This window comes from Aethalodelphis obliquidens, unplaced genomic scaffold (assembly GCF_003676395.1).
Source record: "Aethalodelphis obliquidens isolate GAN/ISIS:26980383/991018 unplaced genomic scaffold, ASM367639v1 scaffold29, whole genome shotgun sequence".
Lineage (NCBI taxonomy): Eukaryota > Metazoa > Chordata > Mammalia > Artiodactyla > Delphinidae > Aethalodelphis > Aethalodelphis obliquidens.
This window is the reverse complement of record NW_020837973.1, coordinates 8,444,804-8,463,880: the sequence shown is the minus strand read 5'-3', so window position 1 is coordinate 8,463,880 and position 19,077 is coordinate 8,444,804. Positions and strand designations below refer to the sequence as shown.

Here is a 19,077-nt window from a genome sequence, read left to right as displayed (position 1 = left end):
TGAATGATATTGGCGCTTACTACTACGCTGCCTAGCGAAACCACCAATGCATTAACGTAGAGAAAACACAACGACCCAATAGATAGGACTGGTCAGCACCCAGGTCCCCAGGAGAAGGAACCCTGGATCGTTTCCTAATTCTATGGAACCTGACTGGTCCAAATCCTCTCCCCCTGGTGGCACAAGAGTGAACTTTATCATCACAATTCTCTAAGAAACATCCTTTTAGAGAACCAAACAAGCCAATGGGGAGAGGGGAACTCTCGAGTTAAGACTGCCAGGGTTTGACTAAGCTCTACCATGTACTGGCCAGAAGAGGCTGGCAGATGATCAAAACTCACCTGTAGGATGGGAATAACAAGAAAACTGTCTCCTTTACAAGGTGGTGAGAACAGGTAAAGTTCTCAGAACACACCTTGGCCTTTGGTAAGGGCTATGTCACTGTTAGCCAGTATTATTTTAATAAGCAGAATTAATTCAATACCAATCTACTCATACATGGTCATTGCAAGGTATTTCCTCCCACTTAACCCATTTTTCTACATTTCACTCTAACCTCCACTTGTTCTGTTCCTCTGATAAGAAAACGCCAACAGGGTTCTGAATCGCCCTTCTAAGCACCTGCAGGTGGTGCAGGAGTCTGTGCCCACGCTGGCCTTCTCTGTACACATGCTGGCCTGCGCTTAGGGTGGAGCCAGGGCAGGATAACGCCAAGGGGACTACGTGAAGGTTACGCTGTTAACGCGGTCTCAGTGGCACAGTAATAACGCCCTAGCTCACGTCGGTGTAACCTAAAAGCACGTTAAGACATCCCACAATCGTTTCGTGGATACTCACCTCTGACGGGTCTCTACAGTCAAAGATCCACCCATTTACACAGATGCAGCATTTAAATAAATAGGACCAAGCCTGTAATTCCTCAGTGTTAAAATAAATCTTGAGAACAAACGGAACATTTAAAGCTGTTAAATATAGGTCCTACGGCTTATTAAAAAAACAAGAAAAAAAAAAGACTAAAAAAATCAACTTAAACCCCTTCAGTTAAGGCATCTGATGAATGTTACAGTGAATGTTTCTTAACTTGAAGAGCAGAATATAAAGGCTGTTTAAAGAGTTCCCTTTAATAGCAAATACAAAAAACCTGTGAGATCACATCTCTACAATTCCAGGTCTCTGAACAAGTCAAACTATAGCTACCAAACAGCTACTGTTGCTATAGCACCTACAGTGTCTAATGAAGGACATGGTAATAAATAACTGCAGATGCATCACGAGACACCCATTTATTTAATCACGGTAGCGGATCTTACTTCTACATTTTATTCTAAATTCTTTTTTTATTCTTCAGATTCTCCAGGCTTACGGATGTCATCAATCTTCAAAATCATTCTAACCACTTGTGTTGCAAGAGAGATCTGCTGCTTTTTGCCAATCAAGGTTTCTATGACGTGTTGTTGCTTCATATCTGAAAAACACATATAAATTACTATAAAACAGCATACATATTTATTACTAATACCTTGCTCCAATTTATGGAATTAGAGTAAAACTTAAGAAACACAAATTTGGAAGCCACTAGTCCCGGTTATATTTTCAGAAGAATATACTTCCACTGCTTCCCAGGACATTCTGGAATGTGAACCTGGTTTCCAGAGAGCTGTGGGGACAGGGCCTCCTCAACCACAGGCTGCGTTTCTCAGTGACCTGCCGAAGGGGGAATCGCTCAGCAACACCTCATCCCACAGCACACCCAATGCCGTCACTTACTGATAGTAAGCCCGATGTGACCGTGCCTGAAACGACAAGTGACTCCAACGAAGACCTGGGCATTCAAGTTAAAGGAACTGAAATATGTGTCTGACAAGGAGTTGCTGCTGTTACTCAACTCCTTGGGCTGTTAACCTAAAACCCAGAATATACCTACAGTTCTAAGTAAAAACAGAAGAAAACAAAACACAACACAACACCAAGGGCTTCCCTGGTGGTGCAGTGGTTGAGAGTCCGCCTGCCGATGCAGGGGACACGGGTTCGTGCCCCGGTCTGGGAAGATCTCACGTGCCACGGAGCGGCTGGGCCCATGAGCCACGGCCGCTGAGCCTGCGCGTCCGGAGCCTGTGCTCCGCAGCGGGAGAGGCCACAACAGTGAGAGGCCCGCATACCACAAAACAAACAAACAAAACCAAAACACCAACTGCTGGAGACTCTGTGGTCAGGACTAACTGCAGAACCCCAGAGACGGCCCCATCAGGAATCATTGGGAATCACCAGGACCACCGTTCCAACACGCTAAAGCTGCGCTACGTTTTCAGCAGATGAACTATGCGAGTGCTACAGAAGTTACAGTACCTCCCATTTATAAAACACCCTGGAATTTACGGGACACGACCATAGAATCAGCTGTAAACCGAAAAGTCAATTTCAGAGCTGTCTTATAGGTCATACAGAACCCACACCGACAGACATTTGTGTAAAAAAGGTAAGATGGAAATTATTTTCTAAAATGGAAGTCACCTTTGGAATAAATACCGCACTGCAGCTTTTTGTTATTAAAATTAGTTGTAGGTTGCTAAGACCAGCAGTCTAACAATTCCCAAGGTAATTAAATCAAATGTTCTAAAATTCAGGACCTGAATACCTGAAGTGTGTTTAAGTATTTAAAAAGACAGGATAACACGCAGCACGTAATGTTTCAAGTTAAGTCGAACCGCAGCCCCAGAGCGGTGATGGTGCCTCACCGTTTGTTCCCCTGTGCATACAGTCAATCCCGAGGGCAGGGTTCATCTCCTTCACTTGTTTGGCTCGGACTTCGGTCATAGTCTGGATGGGATTCATGCCGCTGTTTTCGGCAAGGGCCATGGGGATGACCTCCAGAGCGTCGGCGAAGGCTCTCATGGCGTACTGCTCCAAGGTCGGGCACTGGAAGGGCACACGGTTACGGTCAGCGTACTTGGCCAATGCCCCCCGCCAGCAGCTATTTGGAAACATAATTAAATCGCGTACCTTGAAAAACTAACTCATAAAGAATTCTAAGGACAGACCGTCCTATGAAAACGTCACTACAGGATAAGGATGGAGAAGGTACATGTGTGAGAAGTCGGAACAGGTCAGCCCTTCCTGCTGTGCCTGCAGGTACGACGTCTAATTCTGAATTTCAAGTAACATTAAGAGTGCAGAGATTTGCTGTTGAGGCTGCAAGGTCTGAAAAAGGCTGAGACACGCTGGTTTGTGGTAACCCGCACTCGAGTACACGGGCGCGAGAATCGACGCAGATCGGACGCCTGGGGTCTAGCATCCCCGCTGCAGTTTGTGACGGGTCTCACTCACCTTGTCGGCCTCCTGGCTGACGGCCAGAGCACAGGCTATTTCAGCAGCGCCTCCGCCGTACACCACGCGGTTGTCACGGATGAGGTTCCGGATGACACACAGAGCATCGTGAAGGGATCGTTTGGCTTCCTCGATGATCTGGGGAAAACAATTTTGCCTAAGTTAACGTGATCACAATCTAATCACTTTAGAGCCGAATACCGTGCACCTGGGGTTTAATCTAAGTGCTTGCTGGGTACTGGAAATATTCCTACCTTGTCCCCAGTAATATCCTTGGTTAAAAAGACTGGTGCCAGAAAGTTCTTTGCCAGATGGTTTCTATCTATTCTACTTTTCCTCCCTATAATGTAGTTAAAAAACCCCAAAATACAGGGCAGCCAGGGACTCATTCCAGGACCTATGCCCAAGTGAAGGGGGTCAAACAAAAACGACAAAGAAACACCCTTACAATGAGTCTTACTCATCTCGATGCACTAAAAACCCATTCCTGGTGAATGAAGAGCATGCCTATGGTTACCACTCAGGTTCCCCATTTATACCTATGAGACAGGAAAGGCAAGTGGGCCTCGTAGACCCAACAGTGGAACACGGTCTTCAGTATCTTACGTTGTGATATGTCCTTTTTTTCCCCGGCTGCACCGCACGGCTTGCAGGATCTTAGTTCCCTGACCAGGGACCGAACCCAGGCCCTGGCAGTGAATGTGCTGAGTCCTAACCACTGGACCGCCAGGGAATTCCTGACGTGTCCTTGCTTCTCTAAGGAAGATGCTGTCATCTTTCTTAAGGTAACTGTGTCTCAGTTAAGTACATTATGGGAAAAGCCAAATCACGTTCCAAATTCTGAAAAAATGTAGGACAAACAACTGTGTTCTCACCATCTTATTTCCTCCTCTGATGAAAATGGTGACGGCTCTGGAGTTCTTGCACTGCTCGATGACCAGCATCTTGTCTTTAGTGGTCCCGAATGAAATTTCCTTCACAAGACCTGCAAAGCCCAGCTTCTCGGCCGTGAGCTCTGAGAACCTCGGGACGATGCGGCCGCCCGTGGCAATGGCGATCAGCTGACCGGCAGGCCGGGGGAAAGGAAGACCAGGCTGGTGAGCGGGGACTCTCCGAATCGCACCACGGAGGAGCCACGCTTGACCCACGAGCGCCGTGTTCAGTAGAACCTCTGCCCCAGCCTGGCCCAGGTTTCAAAGTCTGCCCCGAAAGCCTGGCTCACTGAGCAAGGTTCCGAAGAGCTGGGTGTCCTGGTCAGGCTGCGGCGGCCCAGCGCCATGACCCCGTGCGCAGCCCTCAGCTCCCCACCCGTCCCCGCCACGAGCAGCCACGAGGCCACATGTGCCGGGCTACGGACCACGTCCACCGGGCTACGGACCACGTCCGCAATGGCTCTCAGTACTGATGGGGCTGACAGTGAGGTGGGCAGCCTGTGCTCCTGCCTCAGAGTGCCTACGAGACAGCCAGGGAGAGAGGGGAAAGCGTCTCCAAGTGCCGTGAAACATCAGAAACACATATAAAAATGGTGACAAAGACTCTAGCGTTCTCCTCTCCCCAGCGCACCCTCCTCTTATCTGTGGAGCCCTGGCAGTGTGCTGACTGCAGGCGAGCGAGGTCACTGCAGCCTCACGTACAGAAACGCACCGTAAGCTCAACCCATGTTCACAGTCTCTTCGCAGGGAGCCTCCTACCTCGATTTCAGGGCCTCCGACCCAACGAACCGCAGGCAGGTTATTCTGAAGAAGTAAATGATTTGCTTCGTCGTCAAAGCCCCACTGGCAAATGGCTAGGTTAGCGCCAGTTTCTTTAATCTGGGGAAAGAAATGCCGCAATCATGTTAATAAAAAGTAAGTACTCCTTGAGCTCTTCTGTTTGAAAAACAGTGAGAAACATAGCTAGGTGTGTAGGTGGGTGCATTAAAATAATGCACAGAAAAGAGAAGAAAAGAAATACCCAAATGTCTACCTTCTGTCATCTCTAAACTCTAAATATTGAACACGTATCAACGGGAATCACCTCATTTTTAAACAAAGCTTTAAACGTTAGCAATTCACGTGAATGCCACCGTTACAAGTGAAGCAACACGAGGCACGTCAACAAGGCCAAAACCCTGCCCCCCGGAAACCAAGGTCACAGCTCTGTGTTGCCACGAACACCTATGAAGCAGTTTATTCGTGTGTGTGTTTAACAAAAGTTGAATCTTGCGATACAATTTTCTGTAGCTTGCTTTTCGCACTTGAGTAGGCTATCCTCCGTGGAACAAGATACAGGCTAATTTACAGGCCGACAGAGGTGACCCTGATTCTAGCACTACCTTCCCCCGCCCCCAATGCCACAAACAGCTAAGTGGCTCGTCCCGGGACGGCGGCAGTGATCGGTACTGTCAATCCCTCTCCAGGCGGTAAGGACGGTAAGGACTATGCCGTGTCCCACAGCTGCCATTTCACTCCTGTCTCCACCCACCCACCTGGCTCTCCCCCTCCTCCCCCCTTCCCCGACCCTCTGGAAGCTTCCAGTGGCCCTCTGGAATTGAGCCCATCGCCAAACTCCTTCTTGGCAATGTTCCCTTTCCATTCTGGCTGTAAACGAACGCTGGCGTCCCCTGAAAAACCAACATGCCACGCCTCCTCCTCAAATGGCTGTTTTCCCTCCCACCTGCTCCAAACAGGAGGGGCCCTTGCCTCTCCCGACCACCCACAGCGTCCCTCTTTGGGTCACACTCTCATTCCTGACAGTGTTGGCATCCAGCCCCATCACCACTCCTGTTAGCATTCCTGGCAACCTGCACACCTATCGACACGGTCCACCTGACCCCCTTGGCATCTTGGTTCCTGTCCGCTTTTCCTGCAGGGCACCTTGGCCAGCACTCCCATGGCTACCCTAGATGGAGCCCAGGTAACAAGCTTTCATTTACAACCCTCTGCCAGCATACCCAACCCCTCAGCCTGCGGTTCCCAGCCTCAGGGCCTTTGCACATGCTGCCCACGCCCACCTCGCCGCAGCCTGGAACGCTCCTCACCCAGCCATGCGGCTCTCACTTCTCTGAGGTCTCTGCCCACAGGCCACGCCCCCAGAGGCCCTCTGACCAGCGTCTGTAACAGTCCCCCGACCCGCCTTCCCCCTATTCTGCACCCTAAGAGCAAGTGCTCTGCTTTGTTTACTGCGTATATCCAGTGCCCATGACAGCGTCTGGTATATACTAAGCAGAGAGATGTACCATGAAAGCATAAATGAACGCAACTATTCCCCCCTCCCCTCAAAAACACTGGAACAGGTTCTAGTTTGTTTGCTATGATAATGTTTCAATAGAGACCCATGTTCATGCATCCCTGAGTGCTGGTGTTTAAAACTCCCAAGGACAGAGTCCCCAAAAGAGGAAACCGTTTCGTCGGAGAGCAGGCACGTGTAAAACGTTAATAGCCAGAGAGAAAGTTAAGTATTTATAAAATAACACTCTTGACTTGTTGAAGCAATGAACTGGGATGACTATGACTGCATTCTGGTTTGATTTCGGTTACTCAGCAACTCTTTTGTCTGAAAGTTATACTTGGAAGTCTCAAACATGTGGTAAGCCACACTACAACTGTTCAAACCTGGCACACACTAGCTCAGATGTGCCCAGGAGAATAAGCACATAAAATCAAAAGTGCAGCTCCAAATACACAGGCCGAGTCGTTCATGCGCCCCAGACACATTACCATTTTAAGACTTGCCCCCTTATGCCGTCCTGTGCCATTTGATTTTTTTTCTCACTGTGAATGTTTATCCATTTGATAATTTAAAAGTAAAGGAGGGGCTTCCCTGGTGGCACAGTGGTTAAGAATCCGCCTGCTAATGCAGAGGACACGGGTTCGAGTCCTGGTCCAGGAAGATCCCACATGCCGCGGAGCCACTAAGCCCGTGTGCCACAACTACTGAGCCTGCGCTCTAGAGCCCGCGAGCCACAACTACTGAAGCCCGTGAGCGTACAGCCCGTGTTCCACAACAAAAGAAGCCACCGCAATGAGTCGCCCCCGCTCGCCGCAACTAGAGAAAAGCCCGCGCAAAGCAACGAAGACCCAACGCAGCCAAAGATAAATAAGTTTATATATACAAAAAATAAGATTTAAAGAAAAAATAAAGGAAGGAAGCCTATACCTTTAATACCTTATTTGTAGCCACACAAAGTAGCAAGATTAACACAGATCAGCACCACATGTATTCACTACCTGGGGCTAACTAACTGCATCCTTTCAAAGTTTTAAATTTCACCAAGAGCTACGGTAAGACTTACCTGCCGAATCATCTCCTCAAACTTCTCCTTCTCATATTTCTGAAGGGCTTTAAAATCTTCTACAGACGTCACATCCAGCTTATGCTTCGTCTTTGGTTTCGGCGGTTCAAACGGACATGTTAGGATGGCAATCTTAGCATCTTCCACTTGCTACAGTGAGAGACAGAAACGTTATGAACAAACCAGTGGGCTAAGGAGGGAAAAGCCTGAAGCTGCAGAAGGCGCTGACTCACTTTGGGCATCTGCGGGTGACTGAAATCCTTGTCCACGATCACGCCCTTGATCAGTTTGGTGTCCTCCAGCCTCCCGCCCACTTTGCCTTCTACTTTGATGAGCTCGAAGTCAACGTCTCTGCGCTGCATGTCGGCCACAGTGAGGACGGCGTTCACGGCAATCTCGGCCATTTGTCGGTGACAGCTGTTAACCCTGAAACACACGAAACAAACCTTTCACGTTCACTGAACAGTGACTGCAACCAGAGCACAACACGTGATGTGGTAACTCATGACACAACATACTGTGACCCACAGATACTGTACAAAAAGAATGCCACCACGACCTTCACTTTCAACCATCTGGAGCAGGGATTCTTAACCTGGGATGCAGGGACCCCCAAAGGGAATCATAACCTGGGATGGGAAAATAATTCCATCTTTATTTTCACTAACAATAACTGAAATTTACTATTTCCTTCCATTATGAATATACGTAAGGTAAGAGACCACTGAAGTATGGCAAGAACCAAAAATTTACCAAGACTGCCACTTTTTAATACTATTAACATCCTGAAGTCCAAAACAGAATGGGAGAGCGATGAAACCACCAAGGAGAAGCCAATCTCATCCACAGGAGGTGCAGCACTTAATGAGAAAGGCCTGACCATATCAGTTACAGAGGGGGGACGTTATCTTTTCTGAAAGTTTTGAAACATCGGAAAAGACTGCTCAGTAATTTTAATTTGATTCTGGAGAAACCACAAGGGAACTCTAGTACTTGAAATACAGTGCCTGAAATCTTAGGTCACCTAGAACAGATAACCATGAAACTAAAAATACCGTGTGACCTAAGTAACTGATATACAACGTTTTGCTTTATGTTGAGGATACCTGGCCCTCGTTATCCATTTGGACATTTTCTATAGTAAAGACCTACACATACTGGGGTTTTATAAAGACTTGCAAATAAAGCAGGGTCAACTTAGAAAGCAATAATAACACACGATTTGTGCACTTCAAGAAAGGGTAATGCCTGCTTTCCAGGAGAAAAACAATGCTGTACTTGTGACAGAGGCCACCCTGGGTAGTCACCCTTGCCCCGGAGCTGTCTCAGCTCAGACCTGCAACAAGGGGACAGCCGGCATCACCGAAGACTTCTTTGCTTTAACACAGTGCTGCAGTGGATGCCTTTCCCCGAAGGCAGAAAGCAGCAGACATTTTTGTAGTACTTCCCCTGACCTCTAAGTTGAGACCATGTCTTCCTTCTTGGTACAAATTAAAAAATTTCTCAAATTGATATGGATAAGAAAAACAGCGTAATAAGGCACCTTACACTGGATTTTTATGCTACATTTTTACAAGAGCCCACGAGTCTCTACCGTTGTTCAAAGTAAGTGTGTCCTGGGGCTGACGCTGCTTTGAGTCTCTGGGGCAACGACTGTGTCTTGAGTCCCCAAGACTTGGCAGCAGGCCTGGCACAGTCAGTACTATGTAAATGTTCCAAACGTAAGTCACTTTCAGCTTAAGTCAAACTTCAAGACTGCCCCTTCATACTAAATCAAAATTCTGGATCATTAACTTGCTTGTTGAATGAATAAAAGCAGAACTTTCCCACTAAAAGGCTTCCTAGCAAAGAAATGGTAGAAAGAAGTGCTATGAAAAATTAATACATCCCACTAGTAGGACCTTTTGCTAACCCGTCCTATCCTGCCAAATTAAAGAACTCTATAGTTTCCAAATACTGTCAAGAGGCCTTAATAACCAAACCTGGAAATTCAGCTTCCAACTAAAACACAAAATGCCCGTCTACATTTGCAGTAAAGACAGAGTAAACCAAAATAACAACACAAACCGAAAGCAGCTCATTAAATCAACAGGAAACCATCAATGATAATTCTCAGTTGCCTTTCTGAACAAGCACACAAACTCTGCCCACTCTGTGAACGCGCCCGGCAACACTGTACTGTACACGCACACTTTGGAGCCCAGCGTGGTCTTCGCGGTCTGGATCAGGGGCTCGGTGTCCTTCGTGTCGACGAGGACACTATCGCTGATCCTGTCCAGGTACTCGATAGCGATGCGGGCGGCCTGCTCGTAGCCATCGGCGATCCTGATGGGGTGAATGCCACGGTCCAGCAGCTGCTCAGCCTCTTCCAACAGGGCACCAGCCAGGACTGAGAATGAGACAGCACACACCTGGCTCAGGAAATCGCTAAAACTCAAAACAAATTAGATGCTGCCGCTGGAAATGTGAAGGTTCCAGAATTAAGCTGGAAGCATCTTAGAGGCCGAGGCCATCTAATCTAATTCTGCTTCGGTTCTAACCTGTATGTTCAATTCTTGGTGATATACAGAATGTAAAGAACATAAATCGCAAACATTTTTATAAAGGGGAAAAAACTTATGTATCCTGGCCCAGGGATTTCTGTTCAGGGACATTTATGTTGGTGATAAAAGGATTACAAAATTTGTTTATTATCCTCCCCCCAACCTTGCCTTTCCCTCTCACTTCAGCATCACAAAGATGAGGAGTTTGTTTTAATGCTGCTGTATTCCAAGCACATCCAGAACAGTGCTTGGTACCCAATGAATATTTGAAATATTTGCTGAATAAATTAATTCAAATTTCAGATACAGAAAAAGTAACATTAAAGATATTCATCTTATCAATCCTCCCAGACTTTTAAAAAATTCAAACCTTCAGAAAAAATTTCATGACAGTAAAATGAACACTAGTTCACTCATTAATAACATTTTGCTGCATTTGTTTTCTCTACAGATGTGTGCCTTTTCTTTTCAACTATGTGAAAATTAGTTGCAGAAATCAGACATGTAACCCCTAAATACTTCAACACAGCTCCTAAGGAAAAGGTCATTCTCCTGCATCTCTGTAACACAACTGTCATATTCAGGAACCTTAACATCGATAAGATACTACTCTAATACATGACTCACAAATGACCCCATATGTCCCAAACATTCTTCACAGCTAGGAAAAACAAACAAACCAGGCATCCAACCAAGTTTTACACATTACAGCTGGCTGTCATTTCTCTTTAGCTCCTTTAATCTAGAATAATTGCCTAACTCTACTCCCCACCCCTTTCTTGTTCTTTTATGACAGTGACAGTTTTGAAGAGTCTGGGCCACTTGTCTTGTATCGTGTCCATTTGGATTTGTCCGACTGCCTCCTCATGATTTAATTCAGAATAAACATTCTCAGCAGGCGTGTTAGGCCTGTAATATTAAATAACACCTCTTAAATGAGAAAGGACATTTTGCCTTTTCTTACCAACCACTCCTGTGGTTCCATCTCCAATTTCATCATCCTGTGATTTGGACAGTTCGACCATCAGCTTGGCGATCTGATGATCGACATCCATCATGCTTAAGATGGTGGCACCGTCATTAGTTACGGTCACGTCGCCATCCTTATCCACCATCATCTTATCGAGCCCTAAAAGACACCAATGTTTAAAATGGCTTTGACCTCTTGACCCAGTTCCTATCTAGGAATTTATTATAAATAAATAATTCAACATACATAAAGGAATATCTCCATGGAGACCTTTCTAGATTGGCTAATCTAAAGCAAAACACTGGAAACAATTTAAAATGGCCAAAACTAGAGAAATGGCAAAAAAATTATGCAGCATCACAAAATGTAACAGTCATCACAAAATATAATGTCACAAAAGACAACAGCTATGATTTAGAAAATGCTAATGGTAATTATGTTAAGTGGATAGAACACCTAATCTAAAATTGTATGCACATTATGACTGTAACCGTGTTTAAGGTCTGGAATACACCAAAAACGTTTGGCCACATTAGGGGAGAGGATGCCTCCCTTCATTTCCTAACTTTCGGCAAAGATACCGTATTGACTATTTATGATTTATGACTTTTGTTAAAAAACAGAGAATGTTAGTCTCTTACCATTTGGTCCAAGTGATGTTTTCATTGTATTTGCTACAGCCTTTGCTGCCATTATATGAGACTAAATGAAACAGAAACAGCCAATATTCAAGTTACATATAATTTTAAGAGTTAAGAACATAGAGCTGATGGTTATAAAAATCACTTATGACATATTTTCCATTCTCTAGAAGTAGCAGCAGACAGGTCCATATCTAACGGTGACCACTTCCCAACTGCTAGTGTTAGAAGACAATTCTTATGTAAAAGAACAGAACTAAGTGCTCTGTGTTCTCTCTTTAATCCTCAACACATCTATGAGGCAGGTTCTACGGGCCCATTTTACAGCCCAGAGCATAGACAGTCTGACCTGACAGGCCTTGCAAGAGCACTGTGCAATGCTAACGTCACGTGAAGAGTCTGGCCGTCAACACACAGCACCTTGAACTGTCGCACTACGGTTCACTGCACACTCCTCTCTCAGGTGGTCCAGCCAGTACACAACCCACAAGGTGGTCAATGCTGAAAATAACAGCAGCCTGAATGCATCCTTTCCTCCTTCCACACGATTACACTCATTTGTCTGGTTCCCTGTCTTCCTATTCCTGCCGTCACCGACCTAACCCTGATCCATCGCACCTTACAGATTTCCTGGTCTCTTACCTCACCACCGATCCTTCGGATTCATCCTCCATCCAGCTAAGCTATCCATTTCTCTCAAACATGTTACTTTCCAGTCCCCAGTCCTTAAATGACTCCCCAGCACCTCAACTCTCACGTCTGAAAGCTCCAGCTGCTCTTCAAAGCCCTCCACAGTCTGAGACCCCGCCCCCTTCCAGTGAGGACCTGTGCCTGCGACCCAACAGGTCCTCTGGTCGCTGAAGCACCGATGCACAGAAAACCCTCCGCCTGTCAAAATCCTGACCAAGTCTCCAAGCAGTTCAAGCGCGCACGTGCCGTGAAGCCTACCCCTGTCACCCCATCTAACAGGTAACAAAACACACAAAGTTCACCAGGTTTGTGAAAATACTGGTAATCCTCAAAATACACCTTGACTGATAGGTCTGCACAATGGAATTTTTATAGGCCAATAACCACAGGGGCGTGGCATATATATTCTTAACCAGGGGTGATACTGCCCACCAGGAGATATTTGGCAATGCCCGGAGACACCTCTGGTTGCCACAGTCAGGGAGGGGACCACAGTGGGTAGAGGCGTAAACATCCTGAACAGGACAGAGCCCACAACGGAGAAGGATTCAGCCCCAAATATCAACAGCGCAGAGGCTGAGAAGTGGGCTTTAGACCACCGGCTGCGGAGTCACACAGAGGTGGGCCTGAACCGTGATCCTGTTCTTTACTAGCTCTGGGACCTCAAGCAATCCCTTAACTGCTGTGGGGTCAAGTTTCCTATTCCATAAAATAGTACCTGTCTCAGAGTGCGAGAACTACACGAGGTGTGGCAGGTCCAAAATAACCTGGACCTTCTGTTATACTGGTATTTTGGGTGCATGTACTTGGCTGTTACTTTCTCTGAAGTGAAAAATGGAATTGAATGCGTAACACAGGTGGTGTGAGCATCTACCACATACCAAGACTGGGCGGCCACTCCTTACGTTACCCCGTTTAACTCTGGTCCTCAGCTCGACGGGGGTGTATTGCCCCCACTGGGTTGTGTAACTTGTCCTAAGTCAAACAAACAGCCCGGAGTAGAACTGTACTGCTTCTTAATTTAGTAAAACCCCAAAAAACTAAGCAAACAGGGACACCTCTGACCTGGTGACACGGTCCATACACAGCAACGTCATGGATTCCATCCTAAATGCTACCTCCCCAAGTTTAGTTCTACTTAAATTGTGATTCTGTTCAAATCCCCTTCAATGGCTCCCCTCCCATCCCTCAGGATAACATCTCGATTGCGGGGCATGCAAGAACTTCCACTTTTCGGAGCCACTGTAACTTAAAGTAGACTGTGCTGTTAAAACCGAAGTGCTGTCTTCTACAAGATGCCATGCGTTCTCTTGCCCCGGTCCTTGCGTTCGCTGTTTCCTCTTCCTGGAAGCTAGCTCTTTCCCATTCAAAACATAACTCCATCCCTGATCAAAAGCCAATCAATCCTCTCTCCAACGCCTGAAGGACACCCTCCAACTTTTACCTGCCACCCCTCCCAAAACTGGTGATTTTGGTCGCACACAATCTTGTATTATGGTTATTGGTGACAACTTTTCACTCCTGCAGTATTATGGTTATTGGTGACAACTTTTCACTCCTGTAGCTCGTTTGTAAATTTTTACGACCCCATGTCCTGGAATACGCCATGCATAGACGGACTCAAAAATGAAATACGCTGTAAATGACTGAGCCTTTAGGAAGCGACAAAGAAAATGAAACTCATTTCCTTTGGGGCTGTTGTAGGGACACCGCCTGAAGGCTAAGAATCAGAGTCCTAACCGGTCAGGTGACCTGAGAATACCTCCGCTGCATCCTACTGCTGAAAACGCTGCTCGGAAGGACTGCAGGCTGGAGAAACCAGCGGGGACGCGCCTTCAACGCCTGTGAATCCAAGCCACCCCACCCAACTCTGAAGGGCGCCTGCGGGCCTCTTTAACCGCCAAATGGGACTAAGGGCTTATACGTTGGCCTTTCCCGGGCCCGAGGCGTGGACCGCAGGACTGGAGACCAGAGGGGCTCCCTCGAACCTTCCCCGGGAGCACGTGGCAGAACCGCTGTGAAGCGGCGCAGGCGCAGAGCCACTGGCTTCGGCCGCGTCCTCTCATCCCACCGCCAGTGCGTCCCCGTCCCGTTACCTTGAGGGCCTCAAGTCCCATAAGACGAGACTTGCGGTCCTGATCCTTAATGATGAGGAAAGGTCGGCCATATTCATCGAAGGCGAGGGTCCCCACAGACGCCATGATGCAGCCACTCCAGTTACTCTCCCGCAACCGGCGGAAACTACCGCGGAAGCAAGAACACACTCTGCTCTCGCGGGCGGGCGCAAAAGCTCGCGCATGCGCAGTATGGGCCGCTGAGACTTATTTCTTACTAGAGACTAGTTTAACGCCGGACAGTACCTTCTGGAATCAGCGGCCTTCGGAAACTTCTATCATCCAGGAAGCTGTGGGGGGAAGTTGGAAGACACGGACGGGAACTTGAGAACCCACAAGCCAGGAGTAGATAGAAGTTCAACATTTATTAAATCTATAAAATTGACTATTTCTTGACAGTGGTTCCCAACGAGGAGCTCATTTACTTAGAGCATTATATTCTCCCTCCTTCCCACCCCGGCTCCGAGGAGATGGTAGAGTCCACTTCCTGTTTTTAAAACTACTGGGGATCTCGCGATGGAAGAAGGAGGTGAGCGCGGCCGGGCGTGATGGTGTGTTCCGGGCGCGGGCGGGGGCGCGGCGTGGGCCTCCTGGGCGTGGTGGTCAGTCAGGCGGGATGTCAGCGATGCAGCAGGTCCGTGTCGGCGCGGCGGGACTGGGAGCTGCGGGGCCGCTGCTCGGGCTCGAGGTCTGGGGTTCGGTGCTGAGTGCTTGTACCTGCGGCGGTCCTGGTATCTGGCCACCGGGAACTGTTCTCAGCGCTTCAGAGCGAATAACTCACTTAATCCGGAACGGTTTTCTGAGATGTGGGCACTGGAGTCACACTGTCCGGGTGGGGATCACAGCTCTGCCACTTACTAGCTGTGTCTTTGGAGAAGTGACTTGTCTGCAAAAATGGCAATAGTAACAGTAGCATCTCTGTTTACGGCTGCTTTACGGATTCAGGGAGAACAGTGCCTGGTCCCTAGCAAGCTCTGTTTGTTTGTATTATGTGTTTGTTAAAGAGATTTGTTTGTATTTGTGTTTGTTAAAGAGATCGCCGTTTTGCACGAATACTCCAGTAACTTGCCCAGAGTTACCCAGCTAGTAAGAAGCAAAATGGCCTGGCCTTGCGCTAAGAGTCCCACTCTGAAGCCCTGTGTTGTGCTGCCTCTGAAAGATCTTTTCCTGGCAACCCTATCTAAGTAATACCCGGTCCTCTGAATCCCCTCTGCTGCTTTTTCTTCGGAGTGCTGATCACGACGTAATACTTTCTAGGCTTAGACTTATTTATTATGGGTTTCAAGTCTCCCTGCACTCTAGCTGCTGTAGAATAGGGACTTACCCTGCTGTATTATTCCTAGCTTTTATCGGCTGCTCAGATGTTGAAATGAATGCGTGGGTTATAACATTTAACTGTGGCCTGAAAGTTAAGAACTGGCTTTGTCACTGGATGGTTGCTGGTGGGCATTTAACCTCTCCTGTTGCTTGGCCCACTTCAGTGGTGCTCCGAGGACATTTTGGCTCTGGTCTCAATTCACTTTGGCTTGGCCAAGTCAGCGTTTCCTCATTCACGGTGATGAATCCTGTAATCCATTTGGTTCATAAGATTGTCCTGAAGTATAGGAAATGTCTAAGGATGTCCCCTATGCAGTTTATTTCCTGTCAAAACATGGAAAAAAAGTTTTTTTTCTAATGTCAATACATTCTCTATTTCAAAAAGACACAAATGACGTTAGACCAGTACAAGAAAGGCTTCTTAAGGGACAAAATAATATACGTTAAAGGGACATAAAATATATGCTGTAGTTTTTCAGCCTGTATGTATATGCAAGTACACGGTGAACAGCCCTAAAATATTGTGACGTTCAAATATAAACCCCACTTTAAACAAACGGCAGGTCCCAATCCCCAAAAGGCCTGTCCTTTCTTCCTGGCCTTTTTCCTTTGGCTTGAACTTGGATAAGAACCCTGTACCTTTTTGTGCCTCTGTCACTGCCACTAGCTTTGGCTGACCCAGATCTGTCACTGCAAATTGAGATTTTCAACCATCATCAGAAGTCAGTAACTAGGCAAGGCTGGAGACAACAGAAGTTCACTTTTTTGGGTCATTTACTTTGAACAACTGGCTCCCTCCAAGTGCTCAAAAATAGCCAATGGTCCCCACAGCTCTCATGTAAAGGAATGTTGCCATGTTCAAAAGAGCACATGTGACAGAAATCTTATGTCATTTATATGACAGTAAGACTGAATCTAACATGTTCCATCCAGAGGATTAGACATTTGTAGAAGCAGTCTTGATTTTAGCTTTGAATCTTTAAGGATTGGCTTTCACTGATAAAAATCAGTACATTTTTTACTGAACGGACATAGCAATATTTTGGATGTATACATTGGATTTACATAGTAACTTCTTCAAAAGCTCATGCAAGTTTTTGTGACGTTGAAAGACTTTTGCAGGTCTAAAAACTTGACACAGAAGATTGAGTGATTTCATCAAGGGGTACACTGCTGCCAGTGTTGACTTTCTAAAAAACACAAATACTGTAGTGCTTTTGCACAGAAAGTTTCATCCCAGTGCATAAGAATAAAGTACATGTTTAACCTGGTGTGCAAGGGCTCCCCCATCCTTCCTGTTTTATCTCCCACCCCGTGCTCATCAAACTGCTCCCCCGCCTTCCATGCCTTGGTTCCAAGGTGTCCATCCTTCTTTTGAGAATGTCCCTTTTCTAATACAGGCATCCTTTGCTTTTTGAAAATGAACTTTACACCACTTTGCTTTTGTGAAAAACCTACATTAGCCCCTGTTTTCCCAAACTGAAAGGAGTCCAAAGAAGGTTTTTGCTTTCATGACAAAGGGGGAAAAGGGAACACAGCGTGCTGACTTAGTTTTGCAGGGAGCTGTCCCGGAGGCAGTGTGCACCCCGGCAGCGGGAGCAGCCCCGCCAGGCTCCTTCCCCAGAAACCACACTCAGCATCCAGCCGCCACAGCCCTGAACTGTGTCTGGGAGCATCCGTGCTTCACCTAGATTTCTTTTGCTTTAAGCCGTTTGGCTTACGAAAGATTTCATGGAAACACTCTGCTTTTGGACAGTGGGGGAAACCTGTACCCTCACGCCCTGCTCAGATTCTGTTTCTGCCGACACCTTCCCGGTTCCATCATTGGGATCAGTCTTTCCTCCACCTCCTGTCGTATTCCCATGGCGTTTGGTACACGTTAGAGCATCTGTCACAACCTGCCTTGTAACTGTCTCCACTGGGCCCCCATCACTCACTCAGGCTAATGGGGGCCCTGAAGACCAGGAGTTCATCACATCTTTTGCTGATTAAGTTGAAGGGCCCATGTGTACACAGGTGAAACCATTTGGGTCATCTGACTTGTGTTGGTCTAATCAACTCCCTATTGGCTTATGCTGACTAGAGAAACAGTCCATCAACAGACAAGTGGATAAACAAAATGTGGGCTATCTATACAGTGGGATATTAAATATTTGGCCATAAGAAGGAATAAAATGCTGATACATAGTACAACATGGATGAATCTTGAGAACATTATGCTAGGTGAAAAGTCACTCACAGAAACCACATACTGTATGATTTCACTCATGCAAGTCTGCTTTCTTTAGAGACAGAAGGCAGATTTGTGGCTGCTTAGGGCCAGAGGGGCAGGGGGGAGGATGGGGGGTGATGGCTAAAAGCATAAGGGGTTCCTTCTGGAAGTAATGAAGAAGTTCTGAATTTAACTATGGTGATGGTTACACATATCTGAATCTACTAAGAACCTTTGAATTGTACACATCAGATGGGCAAATTGTATGATATATGAATTACATCTCAATAAAGCTGTTAAAAATTATTGAGCCCCCCGTGATAGTATTGAGAGTAATAATAATAGTGGCCAGTAGTCATCACTTTCTCTCTCGGGCTGTGCTAAGGGCTTTATATGCATTGTTTATTTAACTGACCCAATAACTCTGTAAGGATAGTATTATTTTAGAATGTTACAGGCAAGGAAACTGAGCCTTAGCAACAACTAGTGCCAGACAACCTGTTCAGTTCTGAGACTCCAGAGTTGTGTGGCTGGAATCTTCCTAACCACTGTCCTCTACAGTTGGAATGCCTGCAGGAGGATTTTACACAAGGCAGGACACATGTGCCTTGACTTAAAAAAAAAAAAATCACATGCACTTCTATTAGCATGTGAGTTCCTCCATTCAATGCTGAAAAGTATAAATGAGAATGTATTTAACACTCTTGCTTTCTATCAAACACAATCACTTTCCTAAACTTTACTTTTACTTTACTTCCATCGCCTGCATCAGCAATAGACTTTTGTTGTTGTGTCTGAACTGGTTTTCCTCCGTGACACTAGTTGTAAAACTCACTTCAGGGCACCTCGGGCAGCAACAACAAAGCTGCAACAAAGATGCTGAGGTGGGTCAGCTCCTCCCCCCATCCCCCCAAGCAGTGACTCACAGCCGTGGGCCAGCTTCTGGTGTGTCCTGTGTTCACATTTGGACCTCACCACAGCTGTGACAGATGA

At 46.6% G+C, this 19,077-nt stretch overlaps 2 protein-coding genes across 7 annotated transcripts in view; one reads left to right on the top strand and one right to left on the bottom strand.

Annotated features, from left to right (window-relative positions):
- Positions 1–1,100: 1,100 nt before the first annotated feature.
- On the bottom strand, positions 1,101–15,050 carry CCT5 (chaperonin containing TCP1 subunit 5). The gene is made up of 11 exons (XM_027125309.1): positions 14,538–15,050; positions 11,752–11,812; positions 11,105–11,269; positions 9,788–9,986; positions 7,831–8,023; positions 7,598–7,747; positions 5,016–5,135; positions 4,200–4,385; positions 3,325–3,462; positions 2,736–2,916; positions 1,101–1,465 (listed from the first exon to the last, which is right to left on the bottom strand). The coding sequence occupies exons 1-11, from the start codon at positions 14,640–14,642 to the stop codon at positions 1,338–1,340; spliced, it is 1,626 nt and encodes a 541-aa protein (XP_026981110.1). The 5' UTR covers positions 14,643–15,050; the 3' UTR covers positions 1,101–1,337.
- ATPSCKMT (ATP synthase c subunit lysine N-methyltransferase) overlaps positions 14,962–19,077 on the top strand; it is a 23,179-nt gene continuing 19,063 nt past the window's right edge. For 5 of the 6 annotated variants that reach the window (XR_003436833.1, XM_027125314.1, XM_027125312.1 and 2 more), the window contains exon 1: positions 15,196–15,387. Coding sequence is in view for 5 of the 6 variants with exons in the window: in XM_027125314.1 (XP_026981115.1) it covers positions 15,360–15,387 (28 nt within the window). In the remaining variant the exon portion in view is untranslated. Of the gene's footprint in view, positions 15,085–15,195; positions 15,388–19,077 lie in introns of those variants that run through there. The other variant, XM_027125313.1, reaches the window with a different exon arrangement.